General features: G+C 32.5%; 1 protein-coding gene and 1 pseudogene across 1 annotated transcript; one reads left to right on the top strand and one right to left on the bottom strand.

Moving 5' to 3' along the window:
* Positions 1-617: 617 nt before the first annotated feature.
* On the top strand, positions 618-20,263 carry LOC133175649 (atrial natriuretic peptide receptor 1-like). Its single transcript, XM_061310760.1, has 24 exons — positions 618-820; positions 4,327-4,436; positions 8,885-9,019; positions 9,275-9,505; positions 9,644-9,855; positions 9,945-10,058; positions 10,272-10,404; positions 10,545-10,681; positions 10,998-11,109; positions 12,056-12,137; positions 12,439-12,535; positions 12,689-12,976; positions 13,063-13,167; positions 13,279-13,350; positions 15,580-15,748; positions 16,060-16,218; positions 16,645-16,843; positions 16,932-17,072; positions 17,169-17,292; positions 17,824-17,892; positions 18,198-18,360; positions 19,341-19,451; positions 19,546-19,637; positions 19,910-20,263. The coding sequence occupies exons 1-24, from the start codon at positions 618-620 to the stop codon at positions 20,213-20,215; spliced, it is 3,564 nt and encodes a 1,187-aa protein (XP_061166744.1). The 3' UTR covers positions 20,216-20,263.
* Positions 7,451-8,572, bottom strand: LOC133175923 (uncharacterized; annotated as a pseudogene).
* Positions 20,264-25,158: the final 4,895 nt, after the last annotated feature.

Below are 25,158 nucleotides of genomic sequence, written 5' to 3'. Positions count from 1 at the left end.
GTTTCTTTAAAAGAAATGAGAATATGAGATTGTTTTAATATTTTATGTTATCAATTAATTGTAAAATTGAAAGTCACACAATCAATGATGTTCCAATATTAGCATTAAAATTGTCCTCTATGTGTCTTGAACTGCAAAAGAGGAAATAGAACAGAAAACATATTCATATATATATACAGTGAAAACCTGTCCAGAACCTCGAATATTTGTTTAGGTTAAGGGTACGATTCATCACATTTGACAATAGTCTTACTTGTACCATTAACGCGATACATTTTGTCATGGTATTTATTGACCCAATGGATCATCATTCACTAAAACAAACACTGAATGAACAAATCTTATCGTCATGTTTGGTTTATTCATTAGATCTAATTACAAATAAAATGTTAGTGAGAGTCGCACTTAAAGTCCAAATTTCTCGTACTTGTTTGCAATGTGTTAATCATAATATCTGGTGTGTTAAGTTTCCTTTTTAATCGATATGGTTCATTGTACATGTTTCATAAAAAAGTTGACTGATACAACGGAAAACTATAGAACTGATTCTGGAATACGAAAAATCATAATAGATGAAAGATGAAAAAAAATTCAGGAATTTTATGAAATATCGAACTATGTTGATTAATACCTGTATGGTTTTAATTTTTACCTTTACTCCCCTTGCTCGTTGTGGACATGTTCAGACTGTGTGGATGGCCCCCAGGGAAACCCCACCTTCCTCGGTCATCTTCGTGAACGCCTCCACGTCCGTAGGAGCTCTGGCATACGCTGTAGAAAATATTTACAATACTGGGATATTACCCAGTGGCGTTTTTGAGTGAGTATCATGTCTTTTTTCTAATTTAATTATTTTTGTGACTCTCATGTTTCAGACGAATTATTGGGAAATTAATTAAAAGAACTTTGAAATTTCCTATGTGTGTTTATCTCTGTCCGTTAATGAACCTCGTTCATAAGGTACAAATTACCCCACTAAATCTTTGTTCATAATTTTAATCATTTAATCTAAAGAACCTGTTTTATAATGTAAATTTGAAAAAAAAAAAAGAACACAAAACATGTGTTCTCTTTACATTTTTTCTGTATGTTCTCTTCTGAAGTTCTTAATGAGACGTTATCTACGTGTTCTGTCAGTGTTAAGAAGAATAGTGCATATCTTAGACTCGTCGCTGTTCTAGGGTGTGTCCGTGTTGATATTTAGTTCCTACATCACATTGAAACATTTATTTAAGCATTTAATAAACTGAATTCTTGCAACATGTACCTAATACTCCCCTTCACCTCAAAAAAGAAACCCCCCGCAGAGACGTGATTCCAACTTACATTAAATTAGGTTGTGGGAGGCATGCATGTGTGCATATTTTTTTAATATCGTTTCCATGTATTTTTGCAACATGAAATCATTTCTTTAAACTTTCCTAACACTGGGAAAAAATTACATTATTATGGTTCATAGTTTGCATACATGCAATTTGTTTCTTATGAATTTCAACTGTATTAAACTATTTCGACTAAAATCTTTCTGCAAGTGTGTTGGACGATATTTTTTTCATATACCATTTCTTCACATACTGACTTTGACTTGTCCTCAATGGAAAAGACGGGTTGATATACTGGGTCCCACTCTGTTCGCTATATTTACTTATTTAAACAAGATGTGTTTGTGAATTAAACACTGATGCCCCCGTATGGCAGCTCATGGGCAATATTTTAGTAGTTCAAAAAATGTTTGTACCAAAAGAGAGGTCTTGTCACAAGAAATGCATACGTGAAATATGAAAGCCATAGCACCAACCGTTCAAAAGTTATGGCTAAGGTTAAAGTTTTTCAAACGTAGGTCAAACTCCAAGGTCATGAGGTCAAATATGTTGGTACCCAAAGAAAGGTTTTGTCATTTGTCAAGAAATGCACTTGTGAAATATGAAAACCCTAGCACCAACTTTTAAGAAGTTATGACGATGGTTTAAGTTAGTTAGTGGTATCTATCAAAAATAGGTCAAACTTGAAGATTAAGGTCATCAGATCAAAAATGATGTTACCGAAAGAAAGTTCTTGTAACAAGAAATATAAAAGCGCAGCACTAACCGTTCAAAAGTTATTGGCAAAAAAAGGAATGTTATATGTGTATGCAATGACTATTTGCTAAATATACAATGGCGCTTTACCATAATACTAAAAAAAAATAATACTGGATATTCATTTTAGTATGATTTTGCTAAAAGTGTTGTTTTCAAAATCAAAGATGTAATTACTGCGAACAATGATCCTTTACATGTAGAGAAATGTCTTTTTATCGAATGTCTTTCTGACAAATTTACATAACTGTACTTTTTTTTTATCAATCTTGGGTATTTTAAAATCATATTGAAAAAAAATACCTTGGTGTTCGATTGAGACCTTTTGTCTTTTGCGAAAGAAACAATTTCATTGGAATGTAGCTTATAATATTTTAAACCAAGTACGTCATTGTTGTGGAAATATATTCTTGTAAAAAAAATCTATTGGGTATTCATTTTTCATTGACCTTCAATCTGGGACACGGGGAATATTTTTTTGTTTTTTGTTTTTTTACCATGAATTTTCCAGTCTAATCAATTATAATTAAGAGTTTCATCAATTTTTCTCATTATTATGTAGAAAATTTACCAGAGTACCAATGATTTAAAGTTAAGTTTTAAAATCCAGTATAGTTTCTAAAATTGGTTCTATTTTTATCAATTACTGAATGTTTCACATTTTTTCTAATGTCCTCTTCTCCTCTGTTTCATTTATTTATACAAGAAGGTAAAACTCGAGGATGAATTAATCAAAAGTTCAAAGATAAATTAATTAAAAATGATAAATTAAATCGAAATTTAACTGCAGCTCTAGATCCTATTATACAGTACTGTAGCACTGCTTAGGCTGTATGTAAACCTGACATCAGACGATGTATCTTGATTAGATTTTTCTAGTCCTCTCTAATTATGGACACCAGAGCATTAAATAGCGTTGCATTTTCTTTACTTTGTATAAGAATTAAAGTGGAGACAATTAATTACGTCACAACATTAATGAATATAATGATTTTTTTTTCAATGCCCCCTTCCTAGAACAAAACTACATCCATGAGAAGATGTGCTTAAAGATATCTTTTAATTTCCTATGACTATTAAGTGGGCGCCCAATATTTTTGTCTAGCGGAACATTGTACGTGTATGCAATAACTATTTGCTAAGTATGCAATAACTATTTGCTAAATATACAAGTAAAGCTTTTTTTTTTTTTTTTTAAAAAAAAAAAACTTTGCTGTCTTTAGCAACAACCATAAAACAGTGAAGTGGTTTACACCTATCAGGCCGTATTTCATGTACTCTTGAAAAGTTCTTGGCTAGGTATTTCTATACCAGCTTTTTACAGACATTAGCGCTATCATACGAAAGACAGTGCAAAAAAAAGAATAAACACAAATTTTAATATTTTCCTGCAAAAAAGAATATTTCTGATTATGTAACTTACAGATATAGAAAAAAAAATTTAATAGTTGCCATAAAAAATTAAAGTTTCATTTTCATTTATTGCAATTTTCTTTTGTTTCTTTTGACGATTTTTTAAAGATTAAAAAGTCGTACGGAAATTAGATAACAAGAAATCTCAACCAATGGAATAATTGAAAATTTTCACATTATGTATCCTCACAAAAGAGAGGAATTAAGTGCATAGTCCGAATAATGTAAGATACTTCAATACTGTATACCGTCTTCAAGGGAAACGTTAAAGAAAAATAAAAGAGAATATTCATAATTTTATTGGTATAATTTTGGTATAATTTTGTTCAAAGTATTCTTTTTAAAGTCAAGGATACAAGTACCACATACAATGATCCTTGGTACAAGTTGCGTCAAAATGTCGTTTTAATTAAATGTCTTTCTGACAATTTTACGTATTTTTTTCTTGATCATTGGGTATTTTAAAATCATTTTGAAAAAAATATACCTGTGAGTTTGATTGAGGCCTTGTGTCTTTTACGAAAGAAACAATTTCATGGGAAAAGTTTATTAGATCTAACTCATAATATTTTAAAACAATGATTAAACCAAAGATCATTGTTGTGGAAATAGATTTCTGGATAATTAGTACAATGGGTATTTATTTTTCATTGAACTTGAAACTTGAACACAGGGGACACTTTATAGAATTTTTGTTCATTGACTTAAATATTTACTGAATTTTCTTAGCCATGAATTTTCCAGTCTTATAAATTACTCGTATAATTAACAGTTTATTAATTTTTCTCATTATTGTGAAGAAAATTTACATCATGTATTTGCTTTTCTTCCTTAGTATCATTTGGATAGATTCTGGCTGTGACAGCAAGCAAAGCATTGGAAAATTTACCGATTTTTTGTTTCAAAATAGAGTGGACGTCATATTTGGGCCACCATGCACAAAAGGTAAAGAAATGTTTTGTTTTATCATATTTTCCCAGAAATAGAGATGCATAGGATAAACAGAAGAATTAAGATAGTGAGTGGGACGTAAAATCGGAAAGCTGAATAATGTAAAAATATTGATAACCATGGTTAAATGCTACTAATCATCGTAGGGGGATTTAAGAATGGAAAGCGGAGGCAACTCATTTTTATGTATTGATTTTACATTAATATTAAGTTGTCTCACTTTAATTGTCAGAGAGGAAAAAATGTTTCTTACGGTTTGTGGTTGGATATGATTTTTATTCAACGAGTTGTGTGATTTTATCCCCGAGTCTTGGCGAGGGGATCAAAACACACGAGTTGATAAAAACCCATATATAACCAAAAACAATGGGAGATTCTTTTTATCACAATTACTAATAGCTATTAATTTCATGTTTTACACATATCTTTCACATGTTTTACACATATCTATCACATGTTTTACACATATCTACCACATGTTTTACACATAGCTATTTCATGTTTACGCTGTTTTATATATATGTAAATCCACTCGATGAAATTCAGGTAAAAACCATTGTGGCATCACTACCGTGGATATAAAAACATATCCTATAAGCTACCACTGTATAAAGAACTAAACAAGTGATAAATAGTTTTAGAAAATTTAAATACTCTTCTTTACTTCCACTAATAAAACTACTTCTAAGCTAAGGTTTGACAAAAATTAAAAAAAAAATGTGATATGCATGTACAATTGCATGTAAATTCAACTGAAACGAGATTACACTTATATTAAAATATCTTTTTCTACATTATAACAAACGAAATGGCAATATATGCGATATATCTGCTTGTGGAATTCAGACTTTGTCAAGAAGCTGCACCAAAATAAAAAAAGAAATATTAACATGAATTTTGTATATATAACGAAGCAATAAATATAACCTGTCCTTCAAAGTTGGCTACAGTCGTATTCTCTCAATAATCAGTTTTGTGCTTCAGAATTTTTAATAAAGAAAATAAACATAAAATTGAAAATTTTTGTAAGTAGGCATGCAATGAAGGTATGATTTTATTATTAAATTGATGTATGGTATAATGTTTTATACTTCCACGTTTCCTCGATTCGCAAGCCCTTTAAAGTGATCAGGATCTAAAAATTACTATATATAACTTCCATCTGACGATGGCGAGCGATCTGCCGATAAAAGACTGATTTTGCTAACAGATAAAAATAAATATACCTGGTTATCATATTCAAAAATAACTTTATCCCATCTTTTAAAAACTTAAGATGCATTAGGTAATTTTTTGTGGAATGTCACCATCTGGTAGAAGTTGTCAACAACAAAAAATAAATAAATAAAATCTGTGTTCTGTCTCTATAGACACCACATCTCTGCACATCTAGGCCTGTCGGTTGTCTTTTTATCCCATGAAATATTTAAGTCTTGTCGCCCGCGTGGTGTAGTGGTTAGAGTGTTTGCTCTAGAGTCGCAGAGTAAGGAGTTGATCCTTACGTCGCGGGTTCGAATCCCATTGTGGGACGTGGAGACCGATCCTTTGGATGAGACCTATAAACCGAGGCCCCGTGTCGTAGTAGGTGCAGGCACGAAAAAGATCCCTCACTGCTCAATGGCCTTAGTGCCGAGTATGGGTCAAAATTTGCTGCTCTCCACCGGCAAGTGGTGGCGTCTCCATATGAGTGAAACGTCTCGAGAGGGACGTTAAACAACAAACATCTTGTCTCTGAAAATCAAACAACAGACAAAGTTCAATATTTTTTTCATTGATAGCAATTTAATATCAATTCTTACTTATTTTATATATTTTTATCTATTTTATTTTACTTTTTATCCTTTACAAAAGCATAATGTACATGACATACAAAAGTAATACAGAGTGTATAAACAACAATAATTTTCAAATTGGTTCCCTCCATTTTGTTCAGATAAGCAACAACTGTGTGTTGTCTGAATTTATGTGTTCTGTTTGTGTTTGCACTGCCTTTAATTCCAGTACAATGATATACTTTTTTTTCTCTGAGGAATTCGAAGGTTCTCCATCCTTCAGTTCTGAGTGAGGCACTCTGTCCCCACCATGTTTTTAAAGCATCTGTTTGTACCAGTAAGTCCGAATTTGTAAACATTCCAATTTGTTTTCCATTCCATTATTTTAGTTGCTGTAGCCACCAGTTTATCTCCCCCTGGAAGCCTGGGGCAGTATTACCAAATTTGATAATTTCTTTGTGCTGCTTTTGACAGGCATTTTGATTGGAACACTTCAAGCTCCCTCACATACATTGAGGCCGGGATGACAACTTCTGTAGCATTGAGTGTCTCTATTAAACTTGATAACTCTTGTATTGACACGTAAGTTTTCTGTTTTGTTTATCATTTCTATACATTTTCCTTTGATACTTCCTACTTTGTTGCCGAAAGAGCTATTTCCATTCCCACTGAATTTATTGTTATACCAAGAAATGCTAGCTGCTGATATGGAGTTAGGAAAGATTTTTTACCAGTTCATGAACCATTAACCAGTCTAGATTGTGAAGCAATCACAAAAGTGTCTCTGTCTTTTGAAAGCCCTTCTTGCGATTGATTTAGCAACAATATGTCGTCTAAGTAAATCACAAGCCGGACTCCTATGCGTCTCAATAGCGCAATGATTGGTTTCATATTTTCTGAAATGTCTTGGACCTTGGACCTGATGTCGGTCCAAATGGCCGTCCTTTGTACTGTAGCATCAGCCCTTAGGACTGAAACCTTAGATACTTTCTGTGATCTTTACAAATTGGTATGCAAAAGTGTGCATCTTTTAGATCTAACCATAATCAATCCCCTCTCTGTATCAAGTTTATGACCACCTGAAAACCCTTCATGTTGAAGTGATTGTACACTACAAATTCTTTTTGAGCTTTCAGATTGAATATTAGTCTTTTGGGGGTCGTACAAATAAATGAATGGCAAACTGACCATTTCTTTCTGAACAATCTCCACTCCACTACTTGACCGACATCTCCTCTATTTCCGAATTTCTTGTTTTGATAATCTTATTTGCTTTGGTAGAACCCTCTTAGTTGGTTCTGGACTCAATTCCGTTTTGTATCCTAAAATATTCTCCAACAAGTTTTGATCTTTTGTAATCATTTTCCAGTTTTCCTGAAATGCTATTTTGTCTTGATAAATTTCTTTGAGATGTACCACTGCGGCATGCAGATTGTTCAGACTTGAAATTTTTATTTGCTCTATAACAATAGGTATGCCCTCGATTATTCCCATACCTGTTCTCCCTGATCTGGGTTTCTTTAAAATCTTGAAGTTTGATTGCACAGGTTTTCTGTAACTCTAATCGCCTTGTTTCGACATCCATGTAGACTGACTACTCGAACAATTTCTAAACCCACGTGAGGGCTTTGTACGAAAGAGCTGTTTTGACTTATCTTTGTGTCTCCTTTTAGGTTGCATTTTGTTTGAGAGATCTCTGGATCTCTTTCTACCCTTGCTTTTCCTGTCAAGAGCCTTAAAAGTTTTATCTCCATAGACCAACTCTATTTTTTACTACAAACAAGAAGCATTTGTCTGGCCAACTAAAGCTACTGTTTGTTCTATCAATTTTAGCTTCTCAAGAACTGTAAATTCAAAATTTTCCTCCTGGCCATTCCGTGGCACATCAATAACCTGTCAGATTTTGGCCAACGGCAGAGCAATTTTCTTCTGAATAAATGCCAGACTTTTATCCTGCATTTTTAAAAATTTTATAGCCTTATGATCTATGAAATCCTCCACAAAATTATCAACTTTTGGAGGTTTACAGAAAGCGTTAGCAGGTCAGGGACAGCATCTAAAATGTGGCGTTTGATACTATCACCTATCAGATGTTGATAAAAATATTTCTAACAGTACATGTACGCAGCTATGCTGCCTTCAAGTAAAAAATGAATTCTTACCATATGCAAGATCAAATCTCTCCCTATCAGATTCTGTTTCTAAAGAAACGACATTAGAGTTGCCTTGCAGATCTGTGTCCTGAAGGGTGGAGCTATCATTATCTACAGGGAGATTAGATCTCTCAGATTCTTTCCCCGATTCTTACTGGTCACTCTCCGAGTCAGAGCGTACATTGTCATCCTGGCTTAAATCCATTTTGCAAAAATGCGCAACTTGCCCTCAAAATATATACACAACATACCAAAAATAGTGTACAACATGCCCTTAACATCTACTTAGGCTCTACAAGTGATTTACGACGAAGCAAGTCGATTCGATTCGATAAAATTTGAAGGAAAAAAAAGTCTGCTAATAAGCGAAGCCAGCGGAAGCAGGAAGTTATAGTAATTTTTAGATATCGATCCCGATCACTTTAAAGGGCTTGCCAATCGAGGAAACGTGGAAGTATACATTATTATACCTTACTTCTGTTTATGGAATAAAAAACTTTATTTTTTCATTCCTTAGCCATGATTCCAATTGCCGAGTTGGCTGCCTATAGAGACATCCCTGTCTTTGGTTGGCTGTCCAATGAAGAATCTCTTGATGACAAGAGTAAATTACAGACACTGGTCCGATCCATCGCCCCTCTCTCGGCAATAGGTAGAAATCTACAGCATTCTGAGAATTAATTGTGTTCAGAATTCCTATGCAAGACATATGCCGACTATGTAGAATTGACAGCAAAAAAGTGTTTTATTGGTAAAAAAAAAAAAAAATTACACGGGATTTCAATTTCATATAACTTGGTTAACTGTAAAATGTTTAATCTAAAAATATAATTGTTACTCAAAAAAATGAAGAGGAAGACATTTAACTGTTCGTTTGTTGTTTTTTGAAGTTATATATTTTAAACAGGAAATATTCTCACCATCTTTTTATCCGGATTCTTCTGGGTTCGGGTGATTGTCATATCTTCTGTGGATTCCGAATGTGAGGCATACGCAAATGCATTCATCTCGGAAATTGAGAGTCCATACTGGTCTTCGTTCGGATTTTTTCTCGCTCATCACTACGCACGCGTGGATCTAAACGCAACCGATTCAACGATAGATAATATATACTCTGCCATCAAGTACGAAGGAAGAAGTATGTCTGAAATAATCAAAGAGACAGTAATGTCAAATCACTTAACCATTTTTTTTTAAATTAAAATAACCTCGGTTTCGTTGCAATCTTTATCTTGTTTCCACAATTTTGATGAAGCCGTATTTTTATCTTTTTAAGTTATCATCTTAATTGTTCCTGAGTCAGAGCTTCGTGCTTATATGATCCGAGCACATGCTCAAGGAATGGCCAGCGGAGACTATCAGTTTCTTTTTATTAAGACTACTTTACTGTCTAATGAAGAATTAGCAGATGTAGAGAGCACTGCATTATGGGAACATGGAGACACAAATGATGACGCGGCCCGCCGGGGATTTGAAAACCTACTTTACGTAAGAATTTTCCAGATTGGCATTGTACATGTAACTACCAACATGTAGGTATATCGAAGCTTTCGTCATAAGATTTTTGCTTATTTCAGCTGTCTTTTGGTGACGCTTTGGAAGGAAATTCAACATCCACCTGGTCCGCTGAAGCCCATGCAGCTTACCTGTCTTTGAAATCGGCATTTCCTTCTCTACCTGATTGGGCACAGGTAACCAATTCCCAGGTGTTCTTTTTAAGGTTCTTGAGAAACACTCTTGAAATTCAATTTCTACTAAATAAAATACTGCGTATATTAATGTAATAAATTATTGGTAAGAATATATGACCAACAAATAAAAAAGTGATTTCTATGGAAGTTATTTTACTTAAATTAACTAATCTTTTAAAGAGTAATTTTCACGCTATCTTATCTATTTTTAAGCCTGATATATACTCACCATTTCTCTATGATGCTGTGTACCTCTACGCCCTAGCATTGCGTAACAATGGAGGCGACCCAGCTACAGTTAATGGTTCCACTATCAGACAATCTCTAGAAAACTTCAATTTTAAAGGTATATAATATACAATAAATATTGTACTTTTTTACGAGTATTGAAATGTGAAAATCTATTATTATTTTTTTTTAAGTGTCGTTTCACAATCTGCACTTGGTCATATATAAAGAGGTTTATTAAAATGTTTATCTGTTTAGGTCTTTCTGGAGATGTAGTGATGTCGAGTAATTCTGATCGTTATGCTTCTATTACTGTATACGACCTCTCGGAATCCGGGAATTTCACTACTGTGGCCTACTACAGGATGACAATTGTTAATGGCTCTATTTTTCCGGTAAATCTGCCAACTTTTGCATTGATATTTTCACATCTAACCTTCAGTAAAAGAAGAATATTCATAGAATCTATATTTACATCATAGATCAAGGAATCCAACATTGTATTGTCAATTTTTAAGTATAAATAAATATTTTTTTCAGAGAAATGTTGTTTAAATGAAGACTGTACTTACCGTAATGTTTTTCCATTGATCTTAGTTTATCATCATAATTAATTCATCCGAATTGAAATTTAAGGTTTGGTCTGAAAAAATTAAAATCCTCTTCAAAAGCAGCACTTGTTAACAAATTGTCTATCGATAATTTACACAGGAGAGCGACATAACCTTCTTCCGGTGGGGAGATGGGACGACCAGTAACGATCGTATCCCGTTAGACACGCCCACCTGCGGCTTCTTTAATGAGAAATGTCCAGCATCTCCAGGTATGACCAATCATCTGTCTTTAAATCAATGATCCAGTGGTTTAGAAGCCACTATCAATGTCCTTAAATTTCTTCAAGCGCAATGTCTGCTTTCCCTTATTGAAATGTTAACGTTTTTATAAACAAGTGATAAGTTGTAAGCATATTAGGGAGAAGTATTTTTAATTTTTTGAATTGTACTATACAGCCATATACCCTATATCGGAACTCTCTCTCTCTCTCTCTCTCTCGTGGTGGCATTATTTATAAGAAACATCAACAACACTGTGAACTTTTTTTTTCAAATTTACCTACTGACTATAGAAAAATATAAAGGGATATCTTTCAAAGCAGGAGATTCAAATCATAGTAATAAGAAATTTTATTTTGTATTATATAAACACTGTTTCTTATAGTTCAATATTCTTTATTCTTAAACATCTGTCACTCTTTGATTTTTATACCCTTTCTTACAGTAACACTGATGATAAAATTTAAAAAAAATTCTCTTAATTGGGTTTTCGGTAAAATGTCTTTCGTGCTAAAGTCCCTGAAGCAAAGTTTCTATTGAACTTGAAAATACATCCAAAAAGAATTGTTTTTAAATGCCGATTAGCAATCGATATCAACTCGTATGAATTTTTCATCACTTTAATCGAAGATTCCAACTTGAAACATAGTGCTTGTCATGCCTTTAAGATAGAAGCGGATTTTTATTTGCTAAGAACGCATCACAACAAAGGAAGGAGAAAGGTCGAAGTCGGGTTAACCTATACGTACCAAACATTACAAAGTTTTTTTTTTCCATTGTCAAGTTCTGGAAAACTAACAATTTCTATTTGTCTGCCACCACAACTGGATCAATATTGGGAAAAAAATATCGATTCTAACGCCGTATCCCGTTAAAATTCAAGTGCTTGTAAATGAGGCTGAGAAGCATTATAATACGTGTATTTACATATTCCAGCTTCGTCTTCTGATCTCGCCGTGTACATCGGTGTGTCATTAGCAGCCATGGTTCTAGCAATGATGTTGTTGTTGGCCTACAGGTAAATACAATACCTGAACGGAATGTTTTCAGTGTTACTCGTGCTTTTCCACCTGACGAGGTAAGCAAATTTATCCAATTTTACAATTGCCTCTAAAGTTAGTAATCGGTTGACAATTATCTGTGGTAGGAAGCACCATTACATCAATTAGAATTGGTATGAAATCAACAAATTATGCAAATACCTTGTAAGGTGCAATCATTTAATATTATTATGTAAATAACAAAGTAATTTAATAAATTTCCCATGGTACCAGTAGCGATCTATCTTTACGAGATTATAATATGCCATTGTGTTCCAGGATATGGAAAAGGCAGAAGGACCTTCAAAATGTTGTTTGGAAAATTCCTTTCAAAGACATCGATTTCTTTGTAGGAAAACAGGTTCGGTCTTTCATGGTAAGTTTTCGTGATAAGCACCTGAAGCTTATAATATTTTTTTTTTACTTTTTATTAATTACAACACTAAAGTGAAAATCCGCTTTGTAGTAATTATTTTACGGGATGTTCATTGCACGGTGACTCTAAACAATTTTTTAACACTTTTAATAGAACCTATCCCGAAATGACAGCAGTAGTGATTTGGCAATGAGGAAAGACAGTGTAGGGACTGCGTCAATTCAACGTCACCGGCGCTTGAGCATCACCAGCCGCTCAGACAAAGGAACAGAATACACGGGAGGAACCACAAACGCTGACACGTTCTCTATGGACAACAACGTCATACACAACTCAAAAATCACTGTGGCCCGATATAGAGGGCGTCTAGTGGCCTTAAAGTCTCTCAGGAAAAAGAAGTTCAAAACAGATGGGGTTAAGTTCCTGAAAGAAATGAAAGAGGTCTGTTTGACAAGTGCATTGTCATTTCCATTTCCGTTGTGTACATAATCTAAGGATTTCATTTTCATAAAATTATCAATTATCAGGTTATTGAATTCAAACATGCAAACATTGCCGCCATGTTGGGTATCTGTACAGATTCTGAGATCCCCTGCGTTGTATGGGAGTACTGTTCTAAAGGAAGTGTTCAGGTAAATTTCTCAGCCCTGTCAAACAATACTAGTATTCTTCTGATTACATGTACCAGCAAATTATCACGGGACATGGCTCGTTCAGAATCTAATTTCTAATTTATTTTGCAGGATGTGATCGAACATGACGACATTAAATTGGATACAATGTTTAAGATATCTATTGCTGTTGATATATGCAAGGTAATTTTATTGCAAAATAATCAATGTTTTCTTAACCCTATCGAAGCCTCTATTTAAATTCAGGAAATGGAAGAGTACGACAATCATAAACTCAGAGTATTGCATGCTATATATAGGGACAAGTGCTGAGTATTTGACACCTACTATTCATGCAATACTCTTGAGATAACTTAATATGTCTGTTATTGCCACCTTTTGTTTCTTTAGAAAATTAAATAAAAATATTTCTGCAATCTAATGAAATTAATATCTTCTTTGATCCGCACCGTATTTAGTACTCTCCACGGACATAGGAAGATCTGACTTCAATTAGAATGAATATTTCTGAAACTACAAGAGGGAGAATTAAAAACTCTAGTATTTCAAACATTTCTGTAAAAGTATATTATTTATGAGGGCATCTTCTACAAAATTCTGGCATGTATTCTTGAAAAATTAAGACTTTCAAAACTAAAATTTGGTCTTCTGCATGGAAATTAAACTTATTTTCTAATCCAACTATACAAAAGTATTTACGAATGTAAATGTATTTTTAAAGCCATTATAATTTTGATTTACAGATTGTTTCCTCATTGCAAAAATTATTCGTTTTGTCACTTACAATCAATATTCATTATGTCTCCTTAGCAGTTGTCATTGATATTTTTTTATTGATAGTACAATATGTGTGTATGTTAATTTCTCTCAATATGATTATACACGTATTTGCCATTTTTATTTATTCTCAAATGCTCAAAATGAAGATCATATTTAAGACAGTTTTATCTTTAAGCATGTTCACAACCATTTTTTCATAATATATAAGAAGTATTCAACCAGAGTTTCAGTGTTATTTAAAAATTTGTTCTAATTGTCAAGATTTTTTTCATGACGAAGTCAATTTCTCAGCTTAACCTATGCATATGTATCACAGCTTGATGAAGAGGAGGATGCCGATTAAAATTTTCAAAAGCATTCTCAATTTTTTTTTCATTTACTAAGTTTTCCATGGATATCATCGTTTAGATATTTAAAGCATTATGATCGTGTATATAATTGTTTGCAAAAATTTCAACAAACATCTATTTATATTACACTGTGTAGAACGCAGTCAGGATTTACAATTAGACGACCTCAAAAAATCATGTAATATTTATACAATAATATTCAGACAATCTACAAGAATCTTTCATGCCGGTAGTGCACATTGAAATTAGTTTATACTACTATGCAATACGTAAAATATCTACACTGCAGCTAGGCGTGTCTCTGTTAGAATTATTCTATTGTGTTAGCTTAATTAATTGATAGCTGTGCAAATCTATCACGATTTTGCAATAAATCGTGGTATTATGAATCCATTGCCACAAGATGCTCTCTTTTGTTGGTAAATAATGTAATGCAGAAATGCTACAGGATCGCATGTCAATTATATTCTCCTTCCCACCGATGAGTTAAGATTTTGTAAAAAATTTAACATTTTCAAGTTTAATGAACTAATAAACGCAAACAATGTAGAAATATAAAAATTGTCGAAATTTATGAAGAATTATTTTGGAACTGTCTGCTCTTCTTGAATCCTATATAACTGATTATGTGCTTACTTTTTTCTCTTTTTTTTTATATATACTTGTCTATTTTTGACCCGTGACTGTTACTGTGAACCAACTTTTATTCAGGTGCGAGAAACATCCGCGAGTTTCGCGATCTTCATTTGCTCGCGAATATTTCTCGTCGCAAACAGATCATTTTATTGTGTATTTATGTATCATTTTCCCCAGTCTCGGAAATTGATAGTCGCAGATAGATTTAAGGCAGACAATTCGCGAATAAAAGATGACGCGAACAACAGTTGGTTTACAGTATTTATGTTTGTGTATTTTGTATAAATGTATCTCTTGTATAAGTGATCTGGTTTTGGGCGAATAAAGAAAAAAATTGAAATCAGAAGGGAATTTTGTGGCACAATATTAAAGTACTGACCCTTCAGGTCCCTCCCCCAATTTCAAGCCAAGCGATCATCTCTGGCATTTGGCTGTCAGAGGTCAGAAAGGCCCGAGGGGTTCCGCTACTGGGTAAACAGATCATAGGTAGCGCTTTGACGAAGCATCCAGTTGCATACGACTTTTGGTTACATGAAATTAAGCGTTTAGCCTATATGCTAGCCGCTTAAAGATGGTTTGTCCTTAGGAAGAAAAAAAAAACTTTTTTATAATTAACCCATTAACGTAAAAATTATTTCATTGTAAGGGACTGTCATACCTTCATAAGAGTGACCTACGTTTCCATGGTAATCTGAAAAGTTCCAATTGTCTGATTGACAATCGCTGGGCGTGTAAACTTACAGACTTCGCTCCTCGTCATCTACAAGGTGAAGATATCGACAAAGAGAAAGAAGGGGATGATGAGAAATACTCAGGTTACTGTTTCATCCATTTACTTATCGGAACACATCTTTAAGGATCAAGTGAGATTGATTGCTGAATCCATAATTCAAAGTTTTGGTTTCTAGGATCTCTAAATCCGGGATTAATTCAATTCTCAAGTAAAAAAATCAATCTATAAAACCATGATTCTTGGATTTTGTTTCTCTTTAATTTTATAAAAAGAACTGAATACTATTTAGGCTTCTTTAAATTATTGAGCTTCACTCTTTTGAATTTTCGAGATAGTAGTAATCAAGGAGTTTTTAAATAAACTAACATAATTATGAATTCCTTTTTTCTTTAGCTTTACTGTGGACCGCCCCAGAACTCCTGAGAAGGATCATCCCCACTGGAAAGCGATTTGGATCTGCCGCCGGTGACGTGTATGCTTTCGCCATTATTGCTAAGGAACTCATCTGTAGGGACAAACCTTACTCAATGGAGAGCCATCTTACTGCTGAAGGTTTAGTCTATATTTTTAACATTCTATATACTAGTAGTTCTGCTCAGTGGAGAGTCATATCACTGCTGGAGGTTGTAGTCTGTAATCATTAACATTCTATATATTTGTAGTTCTGCTCAATGGAGAGTCTTTCCACTGCTGAAGGTTGCAGTCTATTATTTTTAACATTCTATAAAGCTCTGACAATATACAACAATTACTATCCAATATAAATACGCATTTTTTCTGTTTGGTAAAAAAATTACCCTAAAAACAAATTAAATTATGTATGCTTAAAAGAAATTCTGCAGAATGAATAGTATACAATACGTATAATTTTATCGTAAAATGCAGTACAGACCTTTCCCTGGAAAACGAATTAAGTTATGGTTGACAGAAGATATAAACCGCATTATAAATACATGTCAGTACTTTGATATGTTTCAGAAATCATTAATAAAGTAATGAATGACAACGAAGCCAAGCGTTTTAGACCATCTTTCCCTCAAGAATTAGACGGTATTCAAACAGCAAAACAAAGCTACGCCATAAAGAAGTTGATACAGAGTTGCTGGATAGAGGACCCGATGATGAGGCCAACAGTGAAAACAATTCTGAAAACACTGAACAAAATCAACCCATACAAGTAAACAATTTCTTCACTGATACTGGAGCTTACTTGATATGTTACTGATATGTGTATCTTAGGTAATTGTTGTGTTTTTCCATTGTAGAAATTCTAACGTCATTGAAAACATGGTTGTGATGATGGAGAAATACTCAAATCAGTTGGAGGAAATTGTAGCAGAGAGAACCGAACAGCTTCAGGAGGAAAAGAGAAAGACGGATGCACTCTTGTTCCGTATGCTTCCAAGGTATTCTCTGCGATATATTATCAAATTATCAATAACAAATAATTTCTTCATCAGGACATTGATGTCTGATCTTACATATTTCTGTGGATATTGTAGAAAGGTGGCTGAGGAATTAAAACTAGGTAAACCTGTGGCCGCCGAAAATTTTGAGTCCGTGACGATTTATTTTTCTGACATTGTTGGCTTTACAAATCTGGCTGGAGGTAGTACGCCGATGCAGGTATACAAAAAATTATATGAACAAAATATGTATAGTGGGTCAGATTAGACTATTAAGAATTTTTGTGAAGGCTGAAAAAAAATTGAAGGAAGTTTTATTATATTTGTCCATGTGATAACATTGACATCGAATCCACATCACCGTGTAACTGGTTATCTGATTTTGATTTTTTTTTTAACCATGATATGTGAATCTAAAAAATAACGAATTAAAAATTTGAAAAATGAGTTTTGCTAAATAAAAAAGCCATTTTATACTTTAATTTTGCAAAATCTGCACCTTGTTAAAAGTTGTTATACATATGCTACATGCATTTTCCCTCCATTTCTTCTTCATAAAATGTACTTTTCAATATTTTAAAGATAATAAAAATAAATCAAGATACTACAGTATGGGTTAATAAAATCAATGAAATAACTCAATGCTGTCAGAGAGTAATGACGGAACATATAAATAAGAAATGATGGATCCAGGAATCAATTGATTTATTCTTGAAAACAAGCAAAAAATTGTCATTCTGTGTACTTGAAGGTTGTTGATTTGCTGAATTCGCTATACACACTTTTTGACGATATCATCGAACATTATGACGTTTACAAGGTAATTCTTCCTATTTCCTCTTCTCGTGGATATGGTACATGAAGTAGATTACATTAAGTTGATTTTTCAAAGGGAAATGATAACAATGCCATCCATTCACAAGATAATCTGCATACATTTTTTTTTAGCAAAATTAACAGTATTTCGCAAACTTTTATCTTGTAAGTCTACATGATAAAACCCAAGGAAAATACTTTTTAAAGAAATAAACATATCTCCTTTCTTGAAAATCTGGTTCTGTGATATTATTAATTTTCTGTGTAATGAAGAGGTAATATAACATCCTTTAAATTGATAAAATTTAGGTTGAAACCATCGGTGATGCATACATGATAGTTAGCGGACTTCCGGAAAGAAACGAAAATAATCATGCCAACGAAATGGCCAAAGTGGCGCTAGAGCTATTAGATGGTGTCAAACATTTCCAAATACCACATAAACCAACTGAACAACTGCAGATAAGAATTGGTATTCCCTACGTACCTATATTTCTTCTTAATTATGGACAATAAGCTAGATCTATCATGACCTCACCATATGTTCAGAATGAAAAAGGATGAAGATAACGAACAGGGATTGATCTCATAAAACCTTCAAACAATACAAATCTGTGTACAGGGCATAAACACAGACCCCTGGAAATTCCAGAGATGGGATCAGGTGCCTAGGAGGAGTAAGAATCCCATGAAGACCGGTCACGCCCACAGTGAGCCCTATGTATTGATCAAGTAGACGGAAAATGCCGAAGTAAAATTTAGTATAAAAACAAAGGTTTTACAATTGGTAGGGAAATAGTCAGCCAAAATACGACCCAAGTGATACGTTATATATGCTTATAAGGTCGTTATAACGACCATACTATTATACCATTTACGAGATGCTGACTTTAAACGAGGTTGTTGAGATCTCTGCAACATCAATTTATATAGAGCATGCTCTTGCGTATTGAATAAGCTGAGAGACATAAACCCCATATACAGGTGATAAGGGTATATTGCTAATATGTGAGGGAAGTTGACGATTTAAAAATATATTGTTGACTTTCTTCATTTTTCATTGAAAGTTTAAAATAGTTTAAAACGCATGTTTTTGTTGTATTCACCAAAGAGATATGTCCCAATATAGCTTATTCAACCAATTTATAGAAACTAAGCATCATTAAAAGAATTCATTTCTCAAGTTTGTGAGAAACTTGTAGATTTCTTTAATTTATCATACATGTATTTTGTCTTAAATGACATGATTTATCTGTTTATTCACTGCATAGTTTTCTTAATACTTTTTAAGTGTCAACTCTCTTCAACAGATGTGATTACTTTTATGGATTTCAAGCTATAAAGAATTACTCTCTATTAAATTTAATAGGCATATACTTTTTTCATGAATTGTAATGGAAAATACAGGACTTGTGAAACAGAAATAACTTCTGTATGTTATTATTTACTAAGGGCTCCACTCCGGTTCGGTGTGTGCTGGGGTCGTGGGTTTAACCATGCCTCGTTATTGCCTGTTTGGGGATACAGTCAACACGGCCTCACGGATGGAATCTAATGGCTTGGGTAAAGGACACTAGGTTTAAAGTAGTTTTAAATAACTCTTTTAAAATGTTTTAATTTTTATCTGAATTATTCAAGTATGTTCTTACTTTGCCAGCACTGAAAATCCATATTAGTGCGACTACAGCGGATTTATTAAAACAAGAAAATTGTTATAAGATAGTGGAGCGAGGAAAACTAGAAGTAAAGGTAAAATATTGAAGCAATAATATGGCCAAAATACGTATATGTCTCTGTATGTTCTTTTTATGAAAAGCAGAAAGATTAATTTAAAAGTATTTGTTTATTTGTATATTTTTGTGTATTTCTCCACCCAGTAAAATTCAAATTTCACAAGGGGAAATTACTTTGAATTTCCATTTGCTCTATATAGTCATTGATTTCCAAAATTTATATTTAGATCAAAGGCTTCTAAGTGAATGTTAACTATGTGTAAACTTGGATGTACACGTTTATCACAGGGCAAAGGTTCTATGACCACATACTGGTTAGAAGGTCGTACTGCAGTAGAAATTCCAGAATCTTCTTCTGGAGGTGTATCGCTGTCGGATTTCAATGCCTTAAATATACAAGCTGATAGTGTGAATGATACAAGCAATTCCAGGGTGTCAGAAAATGAGGAAGAATTGGGAGAAGATGAACCATCCATAAAATATGTATCATTTCTGAACATGCCGTCCCTGCCTAATGCTGCAGACATAAGCAGCAGTGACTCTGGGCTTTTAGAACTGTTTGATAGTGAGCCCGAGGATTTTCCTTCTACGTGATCTTTTTTTATTAATAAGTGTCCTTTATTATTTTGATATACATATTTATGATTGCCATATGAATATGTGTAATACATATCAATAATGATACTTTTACATTGTGTATTTTTGTAAATGTTTGTTTTTAAAAAATGCACTTAAAAAAAATTTCAAATGCTTTCATGTATTATCACATCAAAGTCTTATCTGCGTGAATATAATCTTGACATAAAATACCTCTGTACTTGAATTACTGATATAGATAATAAAAAGATAATATCTGACTGAGGGGGTTAAGAAGTAAGTGTTCTCACTTAGATGCCCAAATAGGACTAGTCCATACTTTCAGAAGTAATTTGAATCATCATCTGCTAAGACTATTAAATTCTTTTTACGAATAGTCTTTTTTTTAATTCTTAATTAAATAAAGATACAAGCGTAAAATTTAATTATGATAAGAAACATTCTTTCTTTGAAGACATCTAATTGACAGTAGATTTTGGTTTCCTTTTTTCAATTACCTTCTTGTGGGTGAAATTAAGAAACCTGATGAATAACCTGCTAGAATGATTTTTTTTTTTGCTTATTTCATTCCTCCATACCTGCCTGAGGATTAAGAGCATTGAATCTAAACTCAAGATTAATTTGAACACCAATTATGAATAAGTGTTAAACCCCTTTTCTTCAACTAGTTCTAAGCAACTAAAATTTTGAAGATATTGTTTGCAATATTTAAGAAAACCCGTTCAATTTCTTTTATACTACTAGAATTAAAAAAAAATAGATGATACAGGTTAAAATTTAATTTCTTGTTCTTGGTACAAGACATCGTCGCTGTACGATCTTCTCCAATTTTGGAGACAGCTATACACGAACTCCGGACCGTGGCTTGAGGTGATGAGTACAAGGCTACATGTATTAGATTTGTCGCCTGACTCAGACTCTGAGAGCTGTGAAATTTTGTCGGTTTTTACATGACTAGAGATAGGTTTTGTTTGCAGAATCGATATTGGATCAAGGTTACTGACAGCTGTTGTACGAATGTTTAACAGAACAGTTGACTTGATAATGTAAACCTGTTGCGATGCCAATATTTGTGTCTACTTTTTAATTGTCATTCTTTAGAATTGAATCCTAGCGTAATAAAAAATACTGAAGGCTGAAGCTCTAAAGAGCCACTATTGATGTAAAAGATTTGTTTTATAGTGTATCTTTATGGTTGACGTTAAATATATTCAAAATTATATATTTTTAAATTGTATTTAAGCATTTATTCATTTTTCCCCTTTTTTCAATATCATGAGTTGATAACATTAAAATTGATTAAGTCGTATTCCTACATTAATAGTGAATGGTGTTGATAAAATGATTAATACTAGGAAGATAATCTAGCAGAAACATTTTGTCAGAAGATTAAACATATTCTTTGTTACGCGATATTTTGTTTCAAAGAGATATACTTTAAAATATGGGACTTTATTCTTTACATTGAAAATAAAAAAAAATCCACTGTTTAATCATATGAATTTATATATTTTGTTTTTAATACTAAAAATGGTCAGTTCAATGTAAAATTTTGTAATATCAAATAAAATGGATCTTCATTTTTATAGGAACTCTCTCTCTCTCTCTCTCTCTCTCTCTCTCTCTCTCTCTCTCTCTCTCTCTCTCTGTATTTTTTACATTTTATAACAGACTTTCCGTCTAAATAAATACAAAATAAATACGATTGATATATTCTGTGAAATCTCTAATTTTTGGTGGGGGTTCAATTCTCGTCGTTTTCATGGTATAAAGGGACGCACGAATTCGCTACGAAATGCTAAATTAAACAGCATCATGATTCTTCTTCAGTCGCCTGCGTAGCGCAGTGATTAGGGCATTTGCTTTTGAGTCGGGGAGTAAGTACTTAATCCATACGTCGTGGGTTCGAATCCCATTGTGGAACGTGAAGATTTTCGGATTAGACTATGTAAATCATATAGGGTACCAGTTTTGATGCACCAGATGCGCATTTCGACAAATTATGTCTCTTCAGTGATGCTCAAGCCGAAACGTTGGAAATCCAAAATATATAAATAAAAAAGACTTGGAAGAGCTGAAAAAGATGCCAAAATCTGGAGCTAAAACTATATTAACCGAAGTCCCGTGTCACAATAGGTGCTGGCACGAAAAATATCCCTCACTGTTTATGGGCCGTACAGTACAGGTCTAATTTTGCAGCACTCCACCGGCAAGTGGTAGCGTCTCAAAACAAGTGAAACATTCTTGAAGGACTGTTAATCAAACAAACAAATCAACCACGAAATCAAATCAAATCCTCTCAGATCAATATTTTTTCCTCAAAGTATGAAAAATTGACCCTCAAAATGAGGTATATTGCTTAAATGTTATTTTTGTTATCATATTTTTCCTGGTTGCATTTCTATTTTATTGATGGAAAAGCATTTAAAATTATATAATTTATAATATTTTTTCCTGGTTGCATTTCTTTTTTATAAATGGAAAAGCATTTATAATAAAATAACAGTTTTGGAAAGGGAATAAACATACATAAACACATCCTAGTTCATATGCACTATGATTATTTACTGAAATGTGAGAATTGGGTTTTTTCTGATAACAGTACATTTAAATATGAATTTAAGTTTTTTCTTGTACAATGGATTCGAATATAGCAAAGCCGATTTTGTTGTATAAAGTCATATTTAAAAAAATACAACAGACTTCTAACTTACCTGATACAAACAAATACTAGTAACACAAAGATGTCAACAGCAAAGGCCAAATAAAAGATCTGTGACAAACAATATTGTCAGGTAATGTGGTCAATGGCCCTTGGTCCAAGGGTTTATTCTACAAAACATATTCAATTATAGTAAAGTGAAAGTGGTGATGTACAAAGAAACCGATAGATATAAAAATGAAGACCAAGAAAAAGCTGTGAAAAAGAAAAAATACAGATCACCAATAATGATGAAGTATAGAGTGTGGTAAATGAGGAAGCAAAGGACATCATATTAGAGTTTAAAAAATACAGTAAAATTTCTTAATACTTTCAAGAGAAGTTTGAATATTTTACTTTTTTAAAACTTTTTCCTTTCTTTTTTTCTTAAAAAAATTGCCTTTTTAGATGTGTATATCACATATTGGTAGTTTCATTGCATAATTACTCTATGCAAAGCCGTTGAATACATGTTGTTAAAATGGGCATTTAATCAAATAAACCAATTTTGGTTTCAGTTAAGCGAAGAAAAAAGTTGCAGCAAGCAAAGAAACAACTAGATAGTAAAATTGCCAGGCAAAGAAATAGTTATAACCAAGAAAAAAGCCGTAATTTAAAAAAAAAAAATAGCACTACAAAGAAACGAAGAACTTTTGATTTTTCTCTATGTGTAATTTTTAGTGTAAAGTATGGAGGACGAAAAGATTAACGTGACTGGATTTTTTTTTTTCAAGTTCCAGTATGTTTAGAAACATGGACTAAATTCTTCATGGGCTTTTTTATCATTATTTGAATAAAAATCATATTTCCGAATTCTTTGGGGGAAAATGAATAAATCTACCTAATACTGCGTGTTTAAGTTACAAAATCGATCATACTATCTTACAATCGAACTTGACATTGAATGTTTTAACAAATTCGTTAAGAAATGAAATAAGATATATATGAATAATCTTTTTATGTGTAGGAAAGCTTAATTTGGTGATTACGGTGCAATTAAATATCCCTTTTAGTTTAACGTATAAAGGAATAAATTCATGCTAAAACAGTGAATTTGTTCTAGCTTGTCTTTGACAAATTTTATTCTAGTTACTTCGGTAAATCTAATAAATGATCAAAGAAATGAAATATATATATATATATATATATATATATATATATATATATATATATATATATATATATATATATATATATATATATATATATATATATATATATATTAGTATGCAATCAATATAATTTGTCAGCTAAATATGGATTTATTTCCTGTGTATCTGGCGGGTCACGATATGGAATTTTATCAAGGGGTAGCTTTTTCTCTGACCAACGTTCATCTTCAAAATGAAGCTACTTTATATAATACCTATTATAATACTTGTTATAAATTTACATGTATTTATGTTATGAATACGTATATACCGTATATTTGCTAAACATTTCAAAAATGTTTCCTTACAATTTGGGATTTTTTTTTTTTTTTTTTTTTTTTTTTTTTTTTTGTAAATGTTTTTCTTTCATTAAAAATTTATACTTCAAACTATTTAAAATGTTTTCAAATATAATAAAATAAAAATGTAATCTTTTTATCTTGTCAACAATATAATCTTGACATAAAACACCTCTGCGCTTGAATTACTGATATATGTGTATTATCAGATAATATCTGACTGGGGGTTAAGAAGTATGTATTCCCATTTAGATGCCCAAATGGGGCTAGTCCATACTTTCAGAAGTAAATTGAATCATCGTCTATTACGATTATCAAATTCTTATATCGAAAAGTTTTTTCACTTAAATTAAGATACAACCGTAAAATATAACAAGACAAATATTCTTTATTATAAAGACATTTTATAACTAGTTCGTGTAATTTTTTGTTTCATTTTTTCAATTACCTTCTTGTGGGCGAAAGAATGTGATGACTAACCTGCAATAAAGATATTTTTGCTGTACCCATCCTCCATCCATGTCTGTGGATTTACAATTTGAGCATTGATATTTTTTTAATTCTAAACTCGGTATTAAGATCAATAAGAACATCAATAATGAAGAAGAGCTAAACCCTTTTCTTCAGTTTGACTTGTTCTAAGAAACCAATGCTTTCAAGATAGTTTGCTATGTTCAAGAATCCAAGTACAGTTTTTACCACTAGTATTGAGAATAGATGATGATATGGTGAAAACTTTTTGATCTTTGTACAAGACATCGTCAGAAACCACGGCCAAAATTTTCGATC

Source organism: Saccostrea echinata, unplaced genomic scaffold, assembly GCF_033153115.1.
Source record: "Saccostrea echinata isolate AGI-Se365-2 ecotype Australia unplaced genomic scaffold, CSIRO_AGI_Sech_v1 ptg000064l, whole genome shotgun sequence".
Taxonomy (NCBI): domain Eukaryota; kingdom Metazoa; phylum Mollusca; class Bivalvia; order Ostreida; family Ostreidae; genus Saccostrea; species Saccostrea echinata.
This window is presented reverse-complemented; position numbering and strand designations above follow the sequence as displayed.